The sequence below is a fragment of the Fonsecaea nubica genome, assembly GCF_001646965.1.
Source record: "Fonsecaea nubica strain CBS 269.64 chromosome Unknown Scaff7, whole genome shotgun sequence".
In the NCBI taxonomy this organism is placed as follows: domain Eukaryota; kingdom Fungi; phylum Ascomycota; class Eurotiomycetes; order Chaetothyriales; family Herpotrichiellaceae; genus Fonsecaea; species Fonsecaea nubica.
Genome location: NW_019173680.1, coordinates 43787 through 65891, shown reverse-complemented (window position 1 = coordinate 65891; position 22105 = coordinate 43787). Strand labels below are relative to the sequence as shown.

General features: G+C 52.9%; 7 protein-coding genes across 7 annotated transcripts; 3 read left to right on the top strand and 4 right to left on the bottom strand.

Moving 5' to 3' along the window:
* Nucleotides 1–174: 174 nt before the first annotated feature.
* Nucleotides 175–2767, top strand: AYO20_01644 (hypothetical protein; the record flags this gene model as incomplete). Its single annotated transcript, XM_022639950.1, has 8 exons — nt 175–323; nt 626–967; nt 1053–1133; nt 1185–1313; nt 1377–1482; nt 1537–1943; nt 1997–2235; nt 2289–2767. 8 exons carry the CDS (start codon nt 175–177, stop codon nt 2765–2767), a joined length of 1932 nt encoding a protein of 643 aa, XP_022503905.1.
* Nucleotides 2768–3559: 792 nt separating this feature from the next.
* AYO20_01643 (hypothetical protein) lies at nt 3560–7299 on the bottom strand (the record flags this gene model as incomplete). Its single annotated transcript, XM_022639949.1, has 4 exons — nt 3560–3878; nt 4487–4892; nt 5598–6409; nt 6473–7299. 4 exons carry the CDS (start codon nt 7297–7299, stop codon nt 3560–3562), a joined length of 2364 nt encoding a protein of 787 aa, XP_022503904.1.
* Nucleotides 7300–8279: 980 nt separating this feature from the next.
* AYO20_01642 (hypothetical protein) lies at nt 8280–10152 on the bottom strand (the record flags this gene model as incomplete). The annotated part of the gene is made up of 5 exons (XM_022639948.1): nt 8280–8911; nt 8963–9243; nt 9301–9513; nt 9568–10017; nt 10067–10152. The coding sequence occupies 5 exons, from the start codon at nt 10150–10152 to the stop codon at nt 8280–8282; spliced, it is 1662 nt and encodes a 553-aa protein (XP_022503903.1).
* A 612-nt stretch (nt 10153–10764) lies between these two features.
* On the top strand, nt 10765–13007 carry AYO20_01641 (hypothetical protein; the record flags this gene model as incomplete). The annotated part of the gene is made up of 10 exons (XM_022639947.1): nt 10765–11031; nt 11091–11167; nt 11220–11271; nt 11324–11498; nt 11558–11588; nt 11669–11733; nt 11784–12290; nt 12343–12503; nt 12556–12831; nt 12897–13007. The coding sequence occupies 10 exons, from the start codon at nt 10765–10767 to the stop codon at nt 13005–13007; spliced, it is 1722 nt and encodes a 573-aa protein (XP_022503902.1).
* Nucleotides 13008–13328: 321 nt separating this feature from the next.
* AYO20_01640 (hypothetical protein) lies at nt 13329–15770 on the bottom strand (the record flags this gene model as incomplete). Its single annotated transcript, XM_022639946.1, has 3 exons — nt 13329–14857; nt 14946–15293; nt 15365–15770. The coding sequence occupies 3 exons, from the start codon at nt 15768–15770 to the stop codon at nt 13329–13331; spliced, it is 2283 nt and encodes a 760-aa protein (XP_022503901.1).
* A 304-nt stretch (nt 15771–16074) lies between these two features.
* AYO20_01639 (hypothetical protein) lies at nt 16075–17807 on the bottom strand (the record flags this gene model as incomplete). Its single annotated transcript, XM_022639945.1, has 2 exons — nt 16075–17683; nt 17758–17807. 2 exons carry the CDS (start codon nt 17805–17807, stop codon nt 16075–16077), a joined length of 1659 nt encoding a protein of 552 aa, XP_022503900.1.
* Nucleotides 17808–18558: 751 nt separating this feature from the next.
* AYO20_01638 (hypothetical protein) lies at nt 18559–19755 on the top strand (the record flags this gene model as incomplete). The annotated part of the gene is made up of 2 exons (XM_022639944.1): nt 18559–19260; nt 19324–19755. 2 exons carry the CDS (start codon nt 18559–18561, stop codon nt 19753–19755), a joined length of 1134 nt encoding a protein of 377 aa, XP_022503899.1.
* Between the last annotated feature and the right edge of the window lie 2350 nt (nt 19756–22105).

Sequence of the window (22105 nt, the reverse complement as noted above, 5' to 3'; positions counted from 1 at the left end):
CGCGTTATCAGTGTATGATAGATAATCCCGTTTAGACCAAATAACCCATCCAGGAGGTAAGGTACAGCCGACGGGCCATCCGTACCTCGTTTTACTCTAGGAGCTCTTCAGGATCGGAGGAGGCAACAACTAGGTAACTAGGCTGGAGTGGCTGATAGGTCTGAGCGGCAGATCATGGCTGATAAGGGCATCGCCGCTCCTCATAGTGGCTCCATCCCCTACGTCATGTCAGCGGTAACCCACAGACCATTGGAAGCCGCCCGTGGGGAAGCTCCGCCCGAGCGTGGCCAAAGTGGAGACCAAGAAGTCCGCCTCGTCTGGGCGTGAGGCGAGGGGAAGAGCCATTCTTGCCAACTGCGCCACTCCGAGAGCAGCAAATTCAAACAAGGTTCCGCTAAGAACCACCACGCCCAGATCGTTTGTACTTTCAAACATTGGCAACGCGGGAAGCAGCTGAGGCTGTAACATAACAAGATCATCCTTGCCAATAATTCTTGCCACAAATATTTTGACATCCCCGCTCTTCAAGCTCTTCAAGACGCCGTTGGCCCTTTTTCACCTGACCTCTTTCCTCTTTTTCTTACAGGTGAAAAAAAAAAGAAGAATAATGCTCTCTCTGGTCTAGATACTCTGCCTTTCACCAGAAACGATTTTGTGCGCCCAACGAGAACCACATCGCCAGTATGGACGATTACCAGAATGGCAAGGAGAAGCACACGAGCGACGTCCAGGCGCCGGATATCCAAGAGGCCTTCATCGCCGAAAATGCCGACCAGCTTCAACGTCACCTCAACAATCGCCAGATCCAACTGATTGCCATCGGAGGTTCCATTGGGACAGCGTTGTTTGTGAGCATTGGAGGCGGTCTCTATCGTGGTGGCGCGGCGAACCTGTTCTTGGCCTATACAATCCATAGCATTGTGCTCGCCATGGTCAACAACTGCATCGCAGAGATGAGCACGGCATAGTCAGTACCAAGCACTTTCCAGCTGCTCAACAGTTGTGTTGCTGGTTGCTATCATGGTCGGAAATGCTAACGAGTTGGATTCTAGCCCGGTCAGTGGTGGCTTCATCCGTCTAGCTGGCAAATGGGTGGACGACGCCCTCGGCTTCATGTGCGGCTGGAACTTCTTGTCAGTCCTTGTGTCCTTTGATCATTTGCGTTTTGCTGACGTGGTGTCTAGCTTTTACGAAGCTCTCCTGATCCCGTTCGAGATTTCGGCCTTTACACTCGTGGCGTCTTTCTGGAGTGACAAGCTCACCGAGCCTGGCCCGATTGCTGGTGTAGTAGCCGGATGTGTTATTGCCTATGCGTAAGCTTGACAAACATGGCCATATCTTGGGAAATACGAACTAACTGGTCGTTTCTTTTGAAGTTGCATCAATGTTTTGGCTGTCAGAGCATACGGAGAAGCAGAATTCTGGCTCTCTGGTGGAAAGGTCATCTTGATCTTTTCCCTGTTCTTCTTCACCTTTGTCACCGTAAGTTCCTCTGTCGCGTTTTATACGACAAATGCTGAGCTGCCCGAACAACAGATGGTTGGTGGCAACCCACAACACGATGCCTATGGCTTCAGAAACTGGAAACACGGAGGGGCGTTCCGAGAATACATCCATACGGGCGACCTGGGTCGATTCCAAGGGTTCCTCGGTGCCCTGACGTCTGCAGTCTTCACCATCGTCGGTCCCGAGTACATCTCCATCGTCGCCGCCGAAGCCATCCGGCCGCGCGTTTACATCAAGGCCGCTTTCAAGATGGTCTACATCCGATTCGGGATCTTTTTCATCGGCGGCGCTTTCTTTGTGGGCATCGTTTGCGGTTCCAGAGACCCGGGTTTGGTGAGTGTCGTCGAAGGTGGAAGCGGCGTTGGAGCTGGAGCATCGCCTTATGTGATTGCCATGAAAAATATGGGAGTGCACGTATTTCCACACATCGTCAACGCGTAAGCACCGCCCCGTGTCACCGTATCGCCCAGGTGTCTGACGAATTGTCTAGGCTGTTGTTGACTTCGATCTTCTCGGCGGGTAACACCTACACGTACGCCGCCACGCGCACGCTCTACGGCCTGGCGCTCGAAGGAAGAGCACCACGCATCTTCTCGCGCTGCACGAAGAAGGGAGTACCGATTTACAGCTTCTTCGTCGTCATGATTTTCCCCATGCTCTCGTTCCTGCAGTGCTCGAGCAGTTCGTCTATTGTGGTCACATGGTTCGCCAACATTGTGACTGGGGGAGGTATGATGATCCACGCACCCGATAGTCTATCCTCAGCTAACGCTAATCACCAGGTCTCATCGACTTCATCATCATGACCATCACCTACATCCAGTTCTACCGCGCCTGCAAAGCCCAGGGTTTCGACCGCAAACGCCTCCCCTACACCGGCTACCTTCAGCCGTTCTGCGCCTACTTTGCCCTCGTTTGGCTGATCATCGTCACGGCGATTTACGGCTACACGAGCTACACGCCGTGGGACACGTCCAACTTCTTCTCCAACTACAGCATGCAACTCTTCATTCCCTGGCTGTTTTTGATCTGGAAGATCATCAAGAAGACCAGGTGGCTGCGACCCCACGAGGTCGACCTCGTGTGGGAGAGGCCTATCATCGACGCGTACGAGGAGACCTTTTTGGATCCTCCCGTCGGTTTCTGGCGGGAGCTGGGACAGATGGTCGGTCTGGGGAGGATCAAGGGCGGAAACGACAAGCGGCGGCCGAGTGTGGCTCAGCCGATCGAGCCTACTAACAACGCGTTCAAGCACGCGTAGAGATGACGCCGTGTCTCTGTGTCTGTCTCGATGTTGAGCCGGCAAGGCAAGAAAAACCGTCTTCTAAGGGTGATATTCTGTCTCTATGGAAGTCCCTGGTGGCTGGCTGGCATTTTCTCGACATGGCTTGACTTGGACAACCGGCAGATGCAGATATTGGATATCGGATCCTACCAGCTACGCCTTGATATATCTATGGGGCAGATAGATGATCGCTAGTCTGTCCAGGTTTGAGGTGTTACAGATCTGAGATATTTACGGGTATGCATCCGCTATCTACTATCTGCTGTCTAACCGTCCACTGTCTGTCTGTACGTTTTTGTGTAAGTAGCAGAGGTTGGCAAGTGATTCTATTCCTTTCTCTCTCGAGGACGAGATATGAGATTTGAACACATACCTATCTTACGATATGAATGAATTGCTTTGATAACGTTATTCTGACGTTCCCGTTCTGTTCCATGGGTTTGCCATTCGTTGGATATACGGAGGATATGAGTGGCGGGTGGTATGATAGATGATGGACGGTGACTTCGATACATTAGAGCGGCAGCGGAGCAAGCTCGGCTATATGGCATGTTACACCCAAGTAATTACGGAGTCCTCGGCACCTCGTACTCGGTACGAGGCGTTGTCTCAGGGTTGAGCGACAAAAGCGCAAGGGCGGCAACACGCCTAGCCTGACCCGGCAATTCGAGACTCCGGAGAAATCCGGGGGGGCCGAAAGGGGCCACGCGAGCAGGCGCTTACAGGCGCGCCAGCAGAGAAGGGGCGGGGGTTTTTTTACTCGAATCTTCATCTTTTGGCTATTATCACCTTGTTGAGTTTGAGTACTAGGGTTCCCTTGTCCCTGCCCTGGGCCTTGTTGCCTTCCTTTACTTGACGCGTTTCATGAGGCGGCGTCCTTTTCCCCACGCGCACCGTTTTCACTAGCCTCGTCGTGACCCCGGTCAACTCCCCCGGACGACTCGCAATGTGCTCGTGAGGATTCCCTGTGGTGACGGCTGCAAGGTTCGTGAAATATGGCGACGGATCCAGCACGAAGAGCGACACGACGCACGCGACGACGAAGAACGGGATCGAGGCATACAACCACACGTAGCTGAACGCGTCGCTGTAATCCCCAGCACATGGCCTCGCGGGCCGCTGCGACCACCCTCGGTAGGGATGCCTGTCAAGGCTAAAGAGTTGTCCCGAGTTTGATGGCACTGATCAGCTTGGCCATGTCTTCTGCGGGGTAATTCAGCGGTGGGCGGCGCCACGACGGCTTTCGCGACACACGAGGGGGCCACGCTCCCCCGGAGTTCTGGCCGTGGGGATCGTGTTGAAAATGGTGCTGCCCGACCGCGCCGCCGGGGTAGGCGCACCGCACCTCCTTACAAGCTGTGGACGCGAGGCCGATGTCACGCTGCCGGCACGTGCAGCCCCACGGTCGTGTGCCTGATGACCACAACCCACGACCCCAGGGGGAACGGGACGCTCGCGATCCCCCCCCTCATGATCAGCCCTGTCGCACCGCGGTGCGGGGTCACGAGCACGAGCACGAGTAGACCGCACGCGAGGGTCTGCATGGCGTTGGCAACCAGGAGCTTGCATCGGGATGTGTTTGATCCGCGGGACGAGCGCTCCCAGCACACACCCATCGATCCCCAGGGGACATTGTACCATCTGGCAGTGAATGGGTCGGACTCAAACAGGTAGGTGATCTACCGGGGCACGAACGCTGTCAACGCAATGTGCGCGAGGGCCGAGGAGAGTGATAATGACGACCAGCGACGTGAAGGCGCGCCATTTGCGGAAACAGACGGTACGGAAACAGCGGTCGGGCGGCGCGATCCGAGAAGAAGTGCGAGAATCCCCGCGGCCCAGTTCAGGTTGTCCAAGTTTGCTATGCAGCCTAGGGCGACGAGCGGGGCGATGGAGGCGAACGAGTCGAGCGTGAAACTGAGTGACGAGATGTACGTGAGGCCGAGGATGAAGACGGCCGCCCAGGTCGTGGCGCTGACGGTCGCGTTCGCGTCGGTGTCGTCGTGCAGCGCCGCGCGGTGCGGGTCGCCGTGGTCGTCGTGGTTGCGGGAGTCGAGAACTTCTTGGCCGATCTTGTGTTTGGACGGTACGTCATTTCCTGCTGTGGGGACGTGTTTGATGGTCTCCTCTTGGATGGTGTCCGCGCCCACGGTGGTAGTTGTTCAATGGTATGTTTGTTCTCCGTGAGGTGAGTTGTCCCTATGACTGTGTTCGGCTGACCTGGGCTGGGTGTGGAGCATTACAGAATATGTATACAAGTCGGTTGAGGCAGTTGTTGGTTGAAACGATCAGACCAAGGCAGTGTCCTCTATGCCGTTCAAATCCAACATGCCTGGGGCCCGAAGTCGGGGAGCAGAAGGGTTCGGCAGGGACAGTGGATGTGGCAGTGGCAGTGGAAGAGGGAACCCCCGGGGCCGAGTCTCTATAGCACTGTCACGGTCGAGCGACAAGGGCACAAGGAGTAGGTAGACTGCCCCATTGCAAAATCAACCTAGGTTGAGCGGCGTCTGGTGGCTGTTGCATTGAATGAGTGAGGATTCTGTGTAGTTAGATTGCCATGCTAGACGGGTTGATGGGGTCGGTAGACTTTGTTCAAATGCCATTCTGAGGTACGCTGCTCTAGCTACCTAGACGCATAATACTTTCTTCGGAAACTATGATGACTTTAAGATACGAGGTGCTCGTTTGTAGTTATTGCATCGACGCCCATTCCCTCGCTCAATCAGATCCATCTCACAGGCTAGACCAAGAACCACCACCGCCGCCGCCAAATCTGAGCAACTTCAAGCGAACCCTTCTTCTTCACCTTCGTCTTCATCTTCGGCTTTAATGTCCTCCCCCTCCTCCACCACCTCACATGCTGCCTCCCAGAACTTCCGCCCCGGCCCCTCACAATACGTGTCAAACCACAAGAACGACCTCATCACCTCCTCGACGACGGGCCACGACTCAGGTCTGCGCGGGACGACGGCGAACTCGAGCAGCGTGGCGAAACTGCCCAGGAGCTTGTCGCGCTTGCGGTACCCGACAGCCTGGTCCGTGCACATCCAGCCCCACGCGACGGTGCAGAGGAAGAGGTTGGGGTGGCGGCCAGGGATTCCCGCCTTGACCGCACTGATCAGGAGACGTCCGAGACGTGATGCGATCTTGGCCTGCAACATTGTCCGCGGGGGCATGGGCACGATGACAAACACGGCGTACGCGAACAAGATATGTCGGCAGAGCTCGTAGACGACATGCTCGGCCCCGACTTTCTCCCCGGTGGTGGCGTGCTCGGGCAGCGAGAGCATGTCGTGGAGCACGCACCATCGCATATACCTGACGAGGGCCATGTTCGGCGTGTGCAAAGGCTGTTCCTCTTCCGGGAGACCGTAGGACCTCAGCAGCTGATCAAAGTCGGCCGAGAAGATGCTCGTGTGGTCGGCAACCTCCACGAGACTGTCGAGGCTGGAGTACCCATCGTTGATCAATTCATAAAAGCCCGTCGTCAGAGTTTCGAGGAGTGCCTGGGCAGCCGCGTCCGGTTGATGGCTCCTCTTGTTGATGTGCCACGTTGTCGGCATCACGAGGTTGAAGTGAGGATGCTGCAATTCCCTCCAGGAGGTGAGGATGTCGCACCTAATTCGTGCATCACAATTAGTCTCATCTCGCAACACTCAGGGAATCGTGATTGGTACGTACACTTGGATGACAATGGCCAAGCTCTTCCGTCGTAGCGTGCGCAGCCCTCCCCATCGGTCCACAATTGCATACACGGCATTTAGATGTTCCATGCCAGTGTCCATATTTGCGTAGTAGTCAACGTCATGGAGATGGGACAGGAAAGGCAGGGTTTGTCGCTTGTAAGATTCGTGACCCTTCAGGTTCTCGCCCGTGCCGTGAGAGGCCAGCGTAATTATGCCTAGAAGGGCCTCCTCAGACACGTTGTCACCATTTTCTTGGATGTAGTCGAGGAGGGACCTGATGGCCTTGGACTTGTACGTGAGCCTGAGCTGCTCGTTCTGCTTGGTCGTTCCGCGATCCCCGTACTGGTACGCATTGTGGGTCGCGCCCGCAAAGACAATCGTGTACCAAGTCACTGGACAGTGGATGACAGACTGCATGATCTCGGTTCTGGCGGCGCTGACTCCTCCGCCGTCCGACAGACACATCTCCGTCCAGTGACATGTGATGGCATGGTCCAGCATCTCGTGAACGTAGAGGGGCACGGCCCCAGTCTCGCCGATGGTGTGGAATGGATCGGATCGACTTGCGCCCAGCAGGATCTTGACAGGCGATTCCCGCTTGGCCTTCAGTTCCAGGACCGCTGAATCATCTGTCGAGGTCGTGGAGTTGGACTTGTTCGCCTTGCGAGCGCCCTGCGCGTGTTGGGCTTTGGTTTTGGCCCTGCGCAATTTGGCCTTTTTGTGATATTCGCGCGCGGCATGTTGCGTTCGGGTCACTCCTTCGTCAGAGACACTCTTCTGGGCCCGCCCTTCGCCGTCACATTCGATAAATAGGACCTTCATTGCGACGGGTGATGAGTTTCGTCCTGCTTTCGTGGCGTCGACAGTCGCAGACGCATCATGGCGATTGAGCAGCTACCTAGTTCATCTTCACGAGGGGACGCCCTTGATAATCGGGCAACCGTTGACACACCACGTGTTCAGCGCCAGGTGTGCCGACATGTCGCCTGGGTAAAACAGGAATAGCCAGAGCGGTTTCCTTGTTTGGAGGTGGTTGTCATTGGCGAGGCCGTGTTCTTCAGCGGTCTGGAGCTGAGAACCCTTGAATTTTTCTGCCTCGCTCATAGGTCCATCTTTCGCTTGTGGCTACTGTCTTTGTTTGACGCAGGGCTGGTTCAGCCGATAAATCGCAAGCCACACCGGTAGTCGAGTGGCGGGCGGCATCTCCCTGGAACATGTCCTGAATGCTGCAATAATCGAAGGGCTGGATGAAGAGGCATCTGCCTCTCGAGCCAGATATCCCCAGTGAAGCTTCGGTAGTCTTTCAAATAAGTTAGACACAACCTCAGCTTGCGCAGAAACAAGCCTTGGAGGAGAAAACATCAAGATCAGCCCAGAGCCGGTAAGCGATGCTGTAAGTTCACACTACTCACCCCCTGCTAGCCACTTTCAGTGCCTCGTACACGTCTGGATCCAAAGCCAACAAACCCCATTCCCTTTTCCAGACAACCCCACCGATACAAGTCTAGTACTCGCAAGTGTGTTGTTTCGATGCCCGATCTTATGTCTAGGTATCTGCGGCTCATCAGGTCATTCGAACCTGATCCACACGATGGCCATCTGAGAGCATCACGCATGGGAAGTTCCTCGCTGACTTGACTGCTTTTAGTGCAACTTCCGTGAACGGGTTGCGGTTGGGTATAAGAAGAGTCAAAGATCCTCAGCGCGGTTGTTTGTGAGGTTTTAATCGAGGTGTTGCACCGCTAACTGATAATGGTCCACAAAGGACAAATGCATCCAGCTTGACGAGTGTCGACAGAGCTCTATGCCCAGTTCTGCCACAACGGTTCGTCGAGATACTCAAAGAAGCTGAAAGTATCTGGCAGCAGCGCAGACTCGAGCGGCAGCCCGGGCAATTCGACTCCGACATCACAATCCTGACTCTCTGGCTGAGCCTTTCTAGATTGTTCTGCTCGCCTCGCCTCGTGCACGGCTTTGATGTCTTGTATCTTGGCCGGCACCGTCAGCCAGATCAGTGGTACACAGCGCGGCAAAGTATTTTGTAAAGATGTGGCGTCGGCCGCTGACTGATTGGTTTGGAGAAACTCGCTTGCTTCTTCGGTCTTCTTCGAGAGGTGGTCCATCACATCGCCGAAATTTAGACATGTGGCAACGTAGTTCTGGTCCCAGCCCTCATGCTGACAGAGAGAAAGTTTGGACAAGTCCACGAAGAGGTGGCTGACGATGGTAAATATGCAGTATGGTAGGTCGAAATATATCGAGGAAGGCAACGAGTGGAAAAGCTCAAAGAAATTCTTTGCGGATGAGAGACAAGCGAACAGCAGGTCGAGACGCGTGGTGGAGAATGACCCGTATCTCGACGCAGGAACGTTTTCATCCAGAGCGATCTCGCACAAAAATGTCTCGACCGCATGGTAGTGCATGAGAAGTAGCACTTCTTGTCATTAGCAAGGCATGTTGACTCTGTGTGAAATTGAAAGCTCACCACTTTGGGCAATATCAAGCGTCATGGAAGCTTTGTACTTGCGCAGCTCAGCCTCCAGTGACTTCACGTAGGCTCCGATTGGAGCGGAAATACTGGAAGACGGATCCCATTCTCTCTGGATAATTGTACGGCTTATTTTGTCGATAAAATAGCTTAGCCTGGTGAGCTGGACAAGGTAGAGGTCGCTCGGAAGCTCAGCTGCTTCGGATATTATCGTATAGCACTCTTCAGTGTACTTGGTGTATCGGATGGCTTCGAAATCTCGGGCAGTCATCGATATCCTGGAATTCGAGCATTGGCATCAGCGGCTTCACAGATCTCCTGAATGGGATACATACAAAGAGGTCAAGTAAAAGCAGCCAAGATAGGTTCGACGGTCCTCCAGTGTCCCCCTTGCTCCTTCTTGTCGGTCCAAGCGGAAATAGTCTCTTTGAGGCTTCGCATACTTTCGGGGGACATAGTTCTTGTTCAGACCGAGATCAATCATCACGGACATGACCAGATGGACAATGACTGTGAGTTGGCCTCCGAGGTGGATGTTTACATTATACCTTGGGATGTTAGTTCAACCTTGCTGCCTCGATGGGTATGACGTGTGAGCATACCAAGCCAAGTAAACGAGAAGGCCTTGTAGCAAGTCCAGGCTCTGTTCACCATAAGTCATCATCTTCTGGCCGATGAGTTCTTTGAGCGTCTTCCCCAACGCCGTCTGTCGTGGTATATCGTGTCGGCAAGTGACCAACATAACCACCATCAGGAGGAAGGGCTTTTGTTCCCGAAGCTCCTCCAGACTCGTGTGCGGTTGGATGATGACGAACGGGAAATAAGGCATGAATTCGTTCCGGAACACGTCCAACATCAGTCGCGCCTCGTCGCTGCTCTTGATAAACTGGTCGAAGCATGCGGTCAAGGAGAGCAATGGCACGGTGGACAGTTGCAGCGGGCTGTTGGTGGGTTTCAACGCTCCAAGCCGAGAAGCAGTCAGGATCGCCGTCATCCCGTCGAGTTTTTGTTCCAGACGGGTGACATCTCTAATCCGAAGGATATCAGCATATCTGTCAACTGGAAGAGTCGCATGGTATCAAGCTGAAGATCATCACCTACGATTCCTGTCGAGGCTTGCGCCTGTGCGCGCCAGGTGGCTGTGCGCGACATGCCTTCTTCAGCCTCAGGCACCTAACCCAACCCATTATTAGCCGCTACCAGTTTTCTGCACGAGTGTCGACTCAACCATACCGCTGGCAGAAGATTTGTCCATTCTCAGTCTCACAGCGCACTTTGGCGGTGGCACATGGCACACAGGCTCTCGGAGCGCGGATTCCACTGAGGTCGTTTCGCTGACTCGGTGATTGAGGCATACCGCGCATACCGTGGCATTCGCACCGGGATATCTGGTATGACAAGCATCAGGGCGAACGGAGATAAAGAAAGAGATAGTTCTCCGACAGTCTAGTCCAAAGGAGCAAACCAAACTCTGGGGACAAGAATGATGTGAATCAAGTAAAGGCCGCAGGAACGGAAATTCCGATGCCGAGCAATCGGCCGGCCGCAGGGGGAAATGAGTCGGTCTGACCAACCCGTTCTGTCCTCAATGCTAGTTTTGTGCGAGGAAATGGGCTGTCAGACTGGACGTCATTTTCAGCCTCGCTACGCGCATCTAGCCAATCAGACTAATTCCTCAGTGGGTCGAGTCTATAGATCGGACACGGAGCAGCATCCAGTCGACGCAATGAAGGCATAAAAGGAGAAAATTTGACTCGTATTGTCTTCCAGAGTCATCCAGGTATCATACAAGATCAAACATGACATCTTTGAACATTTCTGAGGTCTCGTCCAAGGACGTAAAATCGGAGAGCGACAAGGCTGTAAGCCTCGAGGGTGACACCAGCACCACCGAGCAGACGACGCAAATGGACGGCACGAGTACAAAAGAATCATCTCCTACAGCGGGGAGTCAAGAAAAAGAAACAGACTCAACAGATGCCTTGGGTTCTCGAAGACACATTCTCTTCGCCGCAGTGTTTATTTCGACCCTGCTCATGGCCCTCAACGGTTCGATCATTTCGACGGTAAGCTAGGGACACGTTGAATCCGTGAGATAAGGTACATGCTGATGCATGAGATGTAGGCCATTCCACAAATCACAACACATTTCAACTCTCTCAAAGACATTGGCTGGTACGGAAGTGCTTATCTAGTGGCAACGTGAGTCCTCCTGTCTGCGTTCTGGTCGGAGAAGTGTCTAATCTTACCACAGGTGCGCTATGCAACCTCTTGTCGGCAGGATCTATACCCATTTTCCCATCAAAGTGAGTAGAAGCATCCTCCTGTAATGCTCCGCGCTGCTCACGAGTCGTTCAGTACACATATCTCACATTCGCTGCCATCTTTTCGATCGGATCTCTGGTTTGCGCCACTGCCCCTTCGTCCATGGCCCTCATCATCGGCAGGGCTGTGCAAGGGTGTGGTGGTGCCGGCATTATCAATGGAGCCTTTGCCGTAATAGCTGCGGTGGCTTCCAAGGATAATCGGCCTCGTGAGAACATCATCATGGATCCTTCTACAAAGGGTGCGCGTAACTGACAACGATTTCAGTACTCATAGGTATCGCTGTCAGCCTATCATCGTAAGTGCTTCATTCTGGATTATCCTTGATGATCCTGAGGAAACCATCATGTGGCGATAGTATTGACGACATCTGTGTAGGGTTGGGACCGTCATCGGGCCTCTGGTTGGCGGTGCTCTGACACAAAATGTCTCGTGGAGATGGTGTAAGTGGTTTCTTCTTGATTGCTTATCTCAGGTTCGCTGATGTTCATAGGCTTCTATGTCAACCTACCACCTAGCGGCCTAGTGATATGCACCCTCATCTTGTTGCCAATTCAGGAACAGATCAAGAAGGAGCCCGTGAGGGCCAACTTCAAAGCCATCGTCACGAAAGAGCTCGATCTCGTGGGATTTGTTATCTTCGCCCCAGCCTGTGTCATGTTACTGCTCGCAATGATATGGGGTGGCAACCAGTACCGATGGGACTCCTCTGTCATCATCGGCCTCTTCTGTGGCGCGGCTGGCACATTCGCCGTCTTTGTTGCCTGGGAGATTTTCAAGGGCGACAAGGCCATGATACCTCCGGCAATTGTCAGGAATCGGCTTGTGGTCTTTGGGTGTTTGACTTCGTTCCTTCAAATCGGCGCCCTGTTGTCGCTAAGCTACTATCTTCCGGTGTGGTTTCAGGTTGTCAAGGACGAAAGCCCGTTAATGAGTGGAGTAATGGTACTTCCGACGGCCATTGCGCAGGCCATAGGGGGCATAACAGCTGGGAAGCTAGGTGGGTTGCCGCATCTTATATCTTGGGAAAGTGTTGGCTCACTGTCGTACAGTGCAGATTGTTGGCTACTACACACCATGGGCACTTCTCGGTTGTGTCCTGACCTCCATTGGGTCCGGGCTGATGACCACATTCACCCCTTCCACTGGCGCTGGACCCTGGATCGGGTACCAGATACTTGCAGGAACGGGAAGAGGCTCCGTGGTACAAATGGTGAGGCCCTTCTTCAATGTTCAGCGTGTCTCGACTAACTGTCATACCTTAGCCACTCACCGCAATCCAGAACCTTTTGCCGCCAAAGGAAGTCTCGATAGCAACCTCGCAGATCTTCTTTTGGCAGTACCTCGGAGGAGCCATTTTTCTCGCCGTCGCCGAGACGATTTTTACAAACTCGCTGCGATCGTCGCTGAGGACTTATGTCCCGGGTATCAATCCCGAGAGCGTCATTGACGTGGGTGCCGCCGCCGTGCGATCGAGCGTGCCCCATAGTCAGCTCGAAGGCGTCCTCCGCGCGTATAACCACGCCCTCGTGTCCACATTCGTGAGTTTGAGGCCCTACAGCAGCTTGCTTCTGGGATGGCGCCACCTGAACTAATCATGACCTAGTATCTCGCTGTCGGGGCCTCATCTGCTGCGTTTCTAACGAGCTTCGGTATGGGGTTCCAAAGGCTGCCTAAGAAGGAGAGCAAGAAGAAATCTGAGGAGAACGATGTGTAGGTGTCCCTCGGGAATCGCTCAAATGGCCCCTCGCATCATTCTGTACGCCTACACGACGCGTGATCGAATTTAGAGGCATTGCAAGTTGTTCCAATTTGTGATATCGTCTGCTCCATGTACAATATTTCAAAATCGACTTGTTAAGAGAGTGAACTCTGGCTGCAGAGCGGGCAAGGGATTGTCTTTGACAAATTGGGAAGGAGAAACAGGGTCAAGGTTGGCAATTCCTGCAAGGGTAGCAAGTCATTTCGATGCGATAGATGCTCGGTTCCTGCCAGCCCTAAACCCATTCATGTATCGAATATAGTGTCGAATCACCGTTCATGTCCACTCCAGAACGATACAGCACAAATCGCCGCCACTTTCCTGCAAGCGAAGCATCACCGAAGTTTCGTGCTCGGATCGCTGAAAGTCCAACTCGTCTCCAGCTCGGAGATCTTCAAGTTTGACACCATGACTTGCTGCACTCTTATCAATCTCGCTGCCTGTTCTCAAGCTTACTATCCCATTACGCGGGGGCTGGATCTCGATCACGACTTCCAGGTCCGGAAGGTTGATGAGATGAGGCCTGTCGGAGCTGATATGAATGGGGCCGCGGCTGTTTGACGTGAGTGTGGAGCTGGTCACTGTGCTTTCAGAGTGGGTGTCGCTCACGACCGGGCCCTGAGAAGGTGGTTGTCCTGGTGTGCCGCTTCCACTGTGCGTTCGGGTCTCTGTCTTCAGACTCGAGTTCCACCAAGAGTCTGTTGTTGTGGTTGTCCCGCCGTCAGACCGTGGTGTGGACTCTTCATTGGTAGGGATTGGGTTTCTAGATGTACCAGAAGCCCTTGAATGACGCGTGGAAGAGACCCTGGTGCCTGCGTTATTTGCATCTGCGGTTGGCAGCAGGCTGGACTCTGTGTCGGACCGTGCGCTCAGTAAGGTCGATAGGGGCGAAAAGGTCGGCATCTCATACAAATTCTGTCGGCTTGTCAGGGGGTGCTGACCGCGCCGTGAATGTCTCTTCCTTCCCAAAAGCGAGCAATCCCGATTCATTCTCCTTATAATCGCCCTTAACGCTTCAACTTGTCCCGGCGTGTACTCTGCAAGATCTGGCACGGTCCACTGATCGTATAGACGCCCATGTGTAGCGGTCACAACAAAAGCACCGAGTCTTTCGATAAAGAGATGACAGAGGAAGCATGTTTCTTTGCTGGTACCTATGACTCGTGGGAGTATCAGGGGTGGTGAGAGAAGATAATGTACAACCATCTGTATTTCTGCATGGACGTAACAAAGGGTCTTCTTGTTGGAGAGGGATATCGGGCTTGTTCGAGGTTCGTATGGGTTGATGTAAAGCGACTTTATATTTGAGAACAGATGCCTCGTCTTCCTCCTGCGGGCTTCTCTGGCCAAGGTCTGTGGGATTCGGTGATATGCGCCCAGCTTGTCGACCTGCGTGATGTACTTGTTGTTGAACCATTCTTGAGCATTCAAACCGGCGTTTTCGAGATTGTGACGGAAAGGTACCTGTCCATCGGAGGTGGTGATGCTGAAGCTCTCCTTCACGATCTCCTGCAGCCCCCACTCCGGCTGCGATGCGCCTGAGCGCAGCACGCTTTCGACCATCCTCCTTAACTCAAATAGTCTTCTGACCAGGTCGGCGGCAGCGGGTGTAGAAGCGGCAGCTTGCATTCGATTCAACGCCTTTTCGGAACCAGATGTCGAGGAGCTTATTGACCCCCTTCTTCGTGGACGAGATGACGAAGAGCGGTCACCAAGAAATAAGCTCATGCGAGACAAAATGCGTTCCTGCGACAGACCCAGTATCACGTCCGATAAGGTTGACGTACACTTCTCGAGCCTCATCTCTGTGAGATGGTTAGAAGTGTAAGATCCAGTGAGGGTGTCAGTACTGACCACTTCTTGCGCAAGACATCAAGCATTCACATATCTCACTCAGAGAACGTTGGATTTCTCCTGGCACCCCTTCATTTGCAGCAACACGTATGATGAGACCCGCAGGCTCTGCAATCTCCTCCACACAAACAGCTGTGATACTGTCACCACCCTGTTGGGCTGCCAAGATAAATGCAAAGTCATCTGCAAGGCGTTGCTCTGTCTTGAAGGATAATGTCCGAGATCCTGTCGCAGGAGGTATGTCTCGAGTACTGGCTGACCGTGACACCGAGTACCTCGCATCACCCGGGACACTCTTAGTTGCTGCAGAAAGTGCGACAATCCTTCGACGGAAAGCATCCTCTGGTACATCCTGCCATATTGAGTGTTGATGTTTCGCAGTCTGCACTGGTCTTCCAACAGACATAATGTTAGACGGTGATCTTGCCGATGAATCTCTCATCGAAAGAAACACTCACATGCTGCAATATTAGGTTCGTGAGCGGTCGGTGTGAAGTTCATATGGCATTCAGCGACCAGTGAGGGATCGCCAACTGGCATCGACAAGTCATGACGCCGAGATTTGTGATTGGCTCGCTTAGTAGACGTAAGCGTGTTGGGTCCTAATGTTGTAAGGACGCCCAATGTTGGAGATCTAATCGTGGCACGTCTTGCGCCGAATAGCTCATCCTCGATGGCTGACCACTGTGGCTGAAGGGCCGGTTGGAGTGAGTCGGTGAGGCGAAGCCTTAGCCTGCCCTGCCTGCTCAGCTTGTGAGCTGGATGAGGATTCGTTCGAGGTTTCTTCGCTGATGATTTGCGCCAATAACCAATTCCCAACACCACCATAGGATGTCCTCTGCCAGAGGGATCCCCGTCAGCCATCTGGGTCATCCCTGACACCCTTTGACCGTCCGGATCTTCTTTGACCATCTAGTTGCTTTGCTCTTGGACCATTCAATTGCTCTTCAACTATTCGCTTCCCTTTACACACAAATATCTGCTGCTTCGGACACACAGCATAGCTGGGAACACCTATCTCGGAGATATAGCATATCTCCTGTTTTACACAAAATATGCGTTTTGTTGTCGTGTGCTGATCTCTGGAATTGTACACAGCAGCAGCCTCAGGCCTTGTAGTGCAGTAGAATTCCACTATGCTTCGCACTCCGCGAATTCGACCCTCATATCAACCTAGTAACCTCACCGGTTTTTCAAGTTCGTTCGTCGTGAGAAAGGCTGACCGATAAGAGTGCTGGGTAAGTGCCCATTCACGCTGAAGATCTTGGCTGAACACTCGAAAGACATCAAAGCACTGTGTCTTTTTAAGCATTTTCAGTTTCTCAATGACGAATGCCTGGTCTTGTCGGGAAGTAAGCTGAGGGGCAATTATTCCAAGAGGCAGTAATATGGCTGTGTTGAATTGCGAATCATCAGGTAGCAAGCGAAAGAGTCCCATGGCCCGCTTCACGTGCCTTTTGATCTGTCTATGGGCCATGAATGGTGGGTATGCAAGGGTAGTCGTAGTTTCTGGGAGGCCATCACGGTCCCTAAGTTGCTTGAAGAAGTAGATTCGGCTCGCGAGGCGGTAGATTTCTCCTATGACGAATTCTTCGTCTTTCTTTGCACCATCATCGACGCCAATTGTAGAGCACGAGGGCTCTTGTACGAGCCAGGCATTGGCGCTTTCATCATGTTCTGTAGCTTTCCTTTTCATGCTGAAGCTTGGGAGGAAGTCCAATTTCCCATCCCAGCAATCGATGTCAAGCGTTGAGACATGCTGGACATTTTCGCTGATACGGTAGAGTAGATCCGCGAAGTTTGGATTTGACCGGTGGGACAAGTTTACGAATGTGGTCTCCTCAAGACTGTTACCGGACGGCGAGGTCAACCTTGTGTCAGCCACCAGCGCCAGGAGTTGGTTGTAAGAAACAAGGTCGTGAAGAAATAGGTGAAGCGGTGTTGTAGACGGCACTTCATGATTTCGTGCAGTGCCTCCACGGCACAAAAACTCTTGTGCAAACTCTAGATAGGGTTGTATGTTGTCATAGACTTCTCCGGACAGCTTTCCAAAAACGGCCAGCAACGCTGCGGTAGTGACAAGGCATAGATCGTCAGCCTCCACTTTTGTAATCTGGAACAAAATGCTGTCATTCTCTGGGTTTGATTTTAGGGTGTCAAGTCTCCGGGTCCTGCTCGAAATCTGAGGGCAGGCCTTCAACGCCCGAAGTCGCAGATGAGAGATCTCATGGTCCAAATACGGAAGATTCCTTGACTTGGCATGCAGTCCTGCAATCGCCATCAGAATCCAACGAACGGGCTCATACTCGATCGCAGCAGGAGCGAGACATGACAGGAACGGGTTGTCTGTCTCTGAGTGCGTGGGATATGTTCTTGCAAAGCAATTAATGTAATGGTCCCAGAGGACATGCTCGAGAAAGGAGTTTGCGATTGTGGCCGGGGGATGATGCGGTATTGTAGCAGGACGTTGCCAACTAGGAGCAAGTCGAAATTGCTTGCGTTGAGGCAGTGTGAGTGACGTGCAATTCACGAGGTCTAGGACCAACACGCCTGCCTCTTCGTTCTGTTCGTCGGTATTTGCCGTCGGAGCCTCTTGGTCACGGTGCCCAATATTGCTGTGTAGATGAGCTCTGCGGGACGAGGAAGGGCCTCTGCGCCTAATACCTTGTCGTACAGGGTCATCTTCCCAGAGAAGTCGTGGCTTGTACCCTCCGCATGCGATCTGCAGACGGACACAGTTCTCGCATGAAGGGATCCCCAGATCGCATTTCTTTTTCCTGGTTGATTCCGCAGAGAATCAGTTATTGTATTTGCACGAGCCGCGGGTTCATCCCATACCCACGGTACCTACCTCCGTTTACAGGTCAAACATCCACCTCCTGCGCGTTGTAGTCGAGCCATATTGGTGACGGCTTTTGCCTGCCACCTCGAGAGGGTGGGTTTGGCGTATGGAGGAAGCGTGGTCACAATCCTAGGTAGACTATAGCGGTACAGGTCATGATGTTGTGTGTCCTTATCTGCGATTGATTGACAGTTCCGCACTCGGACAAAGCCGTCCTTGAGATGATGGACATGACCGCAGGCAGATGCGTCGAGTCGCTCAACGTCGAACGACGAAGAGAGTCTCAAGATACAGGTCGTACGATTAAGGGATGTATTTCTCGGATGGAGGGTAGAGGTCATGTCGTGGTGTCGTAGGGCGCAATATGGGGTTTGACGGGGACAGGTGAACCTCTTTGAGCATCGAGTGAGGGTGACCAGACGACGTGCTAAGAGCCATGACTGAACTGTAGCCTGGACAAAGCTGACAACTGGGTGTCTAGGCTGATCAGAGATATCTCAATCAAGACTTTGACATACCAAGTGAGGGATTCCAATGCCTTTGCAGGCCGTGGTGGCTCTGGGCGGTTAGTATCCCCCCAATATGGCATAGTGCCTCTTCCCAAAGTGGCGCCGCTTTCCAACGGACACGCAGTGATCCCATTGCGGTCACATCGTGAATTTTGGCGGTATTGCACTTCAGCAGGTACAAATATGACAGATCGATTCTTAGAACAAGATCTGTCTGTTCTCCCAGCTCTCTCTCTTCACTCCTCCACTCGATCAAGTGATACAGACCTTCGCGCAAGCAGATATACGACCAAAAGGCAGCATGGCTCCGGGAATTCTCGAGTATCCTGGAATAGATGGACCAGCACTGGCTTTAAAGTCAAACACCACAAGGTCATCCATACGGATATTTGATCCTGTGAAGCATCTTACGTATGCGCCGCCGAAGAAGATCCATACTTTGGATGATCTTTGTCTACCACCTTCACCGATTTCGCAAGTTGCATCGACCGACCCATTCCCTTTGCTGTCCGAAGAGGCTCTGCTTGAGCACCGCCGAGAGTTGCTGTCTGACGATGTCCTCGATAACTGCATGTATCACACGAGGGACAAATCGGTTCAACTCCGTGGCATGGCCCCCAGATATGCTCCTTTCATTCATCAGTTCTGGACTTCTTCAGAGGTTCTCAAGATAGTCAGCGATCTAGCAGGAGTTGACCTGGTACCTGTCATGGACTTCGAGATCTGCCACACGAACGTCCAGTTAGGGCCAGAGGGTCTGGCAGGAGTCAGAGACATCCCGATCATCCCACCTGGTGCTCCTGCAGCGGAAACAGTGTCAGCAATTCAGGAAGGGCCCGAGGAGCCTCTAGCCGCTGCCAAAGAGTCAGTTGTCCCCTGGCATCGCGATTCATATCCTTTCGTCTGCGTCGTTATGTTGTCCGACACGAGGAATATGAAAGGAGGCGAGACCGAGATCCAAAGAGGTGATGGCACGACAATCAAAGTCCGATCTCCGCAGATGGTGAGTTCATCGCGAGAGCGCCCCAATACTTGAGGCGTTAACCGCTGACAAGGCTGGGAACAGGGCGGCGCGGTAGTTCTCCAGGGCAGACACGTGTCTCACATGGCGATTCCGGTCGAGAACATGCCCGAGAGAATCACTATTGTGGCCTCTTTCCGGCCGAGGGATCCTGTGTTGTTGGACGACTCCTCGTTGATGAATGTTCGAAATAAGTCTCAGCTGTCGGAGATGTACTACCAATGGACCAGCTACCGCCTGCATCTGCTCGCCGACAGATTCCGATTCGAAGCCGAGAAGCTTGATGCAGCATATCGGGAAGCAATTGAGGAAACCGATCAAGGGAGACCGGGGGATTGCAAGAAAAACGTTGTCGACGTGGAGAAGCTTGAGAGTTGGATGGAAAAGCAAATGAGATATATGCGGCGAACCATGTTTGAGATGAGACCGATCACTGCAGACGACAACATCACCAAGAACGAGATTGAGGAAGTCTAGCTCTCGGTATGGGGGCTGGACGACAGGTTATTGAACTCTTTACCTTTCATGGCGTCAAAATACTTCCTTCGATAGACATGTTCGCCTTCGAGCAAGCCAGTATCCAGAGCCTGCGTTTTCCCGCCCAATTTTACATTCAACACCCTCCTCTTCTTAGTGTGCCTCGGTATTCCCAGCTCTATTGAAATTCCATCACTTTAGCCTTTCCCATGAATTTTCCAGTGCCTCTTATTCCATTGATGGCATCTCAAACACGGTCGCGGAGAGGAGAGTATGCCGGAAGCGCAGCGAAAGTCATCGTGGAGGTTCACCGTCCGCGTACAGATCTTGACCAAGGAACCGGGTAACGCTCAGTCCATTTCAAAGTTAAAAACTCCGCGCACCGGTTCAGTGGTTTCTCGAGCGAATCGACATGGAGCTCATACAAGCAGAGAGGTCTTCGCTGGTGCTTAAATTGGGCCAAGGCCAAGATTCAAGAAGCCCGGGGTCTCAAAGTGGCATGCGTGGACACAATCTTCCACAATTTAATTTAAGACTTGTCAAGAGGCATCCACGTGACAGGTCCAAGGGCACGTGCAAAGGTCTCACCAGAACAGTACCTTTCATATTCAGGCCTCGTCAAGGCTCTTTTGAACAATATTTAACTGTCTTTGTTCCCTGCCCGAGACGAACGGAGACTCGGAATGCTATGGTCAGTAAATTCAACAACCTGTCCCTACCGGAGATGTGCTGATTATTGAAAAGTTGACAGCGCCGATCCAAGCTTTGGACCCTTTGTAACTGCAGTCACCCAGTGCGTTCGAACCTACGAAGAAGGCGAAGAAAACAGCATACCTCTCCTACAAGCCGACTTCTTCCTCGCATGCTCATTGGGAACCGTTGAGGCCTCCAGGCGGCCATTGCTCGGCATGGTTTTCGCGATGGTACAGCTAGCGCAGGCTACTCTTAGTAACGAGTATCGAAAAAGGTCATGAGACAAGACACAAAAACATACTTGCATCTTGGTCCGATTTCGGTCTGTGGAGAGAACGAGGTGATTGCTTTGAGGAGCGTTACTACCTCCGCCACCTGCCCGCGGAACGTGCCAGGGGAAATTGATGTAGGCGGTCCCCAACTGAACCAGGGTTAGACTGCGGGGCGCGTGTTGTCACGATCGAAAGTGACAAGCATGTGTCTCTCCTTGGATCTCTCCCGCCGGCGTGCACCATCAGCAAACACGAGACAATTCGCAAAAGCCACCCCACCTTGTGTTGTCAAATCTTGGCTAGCAGACAAGGCGTATACCAGAAGCTTAAGCCGGTACTGGAAGGCAAACAAGTCTTAGACCCACAATCTTCAGTAGGCTTCGCCTCTTGGTCCTGTGCTGGTCGGCTAGCAGTTGCTAGGCAGTGAAGAATAACGCCACCCAGCCTGCCAGCATACCCTTGGGAAATTATTTCACCTCGCATGACATGTACTGGGCTTCTCATATGCTCCGATTCAAATCATGGTGCTTCAAGACCCGGCTTCAGCTTTCCCACTGTCGACTTGTCGCAACAACTCACCGCGATGCAAACGGGCGAAAGGGTGGGCGTCCGCCAGGGTACACAGGGCTCAGGCATCGGACGATCAATACGGCCGTTCTATGGTCCAATGCAGTCTTGGGTACCAAAAGTCAAACCCTGTCTTGCAGGCTGAGCGGGAAAAGGGGTGATGATCAGATAAGATCCTGGCCGTCTGGACTGTTCGAGAGGGGTGCAGAGGGTGAAATGGCCAAGGCGCCACCCGCCAGAGCATGTGGTTTCATGGGAGGGTCTTGGAAGCGAGCATGGTGGGAGGCAGGAGATGATGGCCGCCACCCCTCGGGAAATCCCTACAGCTGTCCAGCCTCCAGCCTGTTCGCCCATCTCTTTCCCACGCCGGTAGCTTATGGGTCGGCCCAGCGACTCAGAGACGAGCTGGGATTTGTGGGACATCACATGCCGAGGAGCTCGAAGCTAGTTAGCCGTACCTCGTACTGCGTTGACTTACCCCTCGGATTGATCGGGTATGAGTTGAACCAGGATCAAAGTTTTCCTACGGACGCACACTCGAGAAGCATGGCCTGGCTCGTTTGTTACCTTTCAGATCTAGTTTCACCGACTTTCTCAGCACCCGGACGTGAGGGGACTTTTAGTTTCCACCGCAAAGGTAAGAGTAAAAGAAACTTTATGGACCCTGTGATGTGCTGCTTACTACCCAGCGAGCCAGCTACACCATTGAGGGTTTTCAAGAGATTTGCAGGATTTTAGCATGTTTTGTTTGTCTGGGTTCGGTCATGTCAAACTAAAAGCTGCGACTGACTAGAGCTACTCCAATATGCACATACACA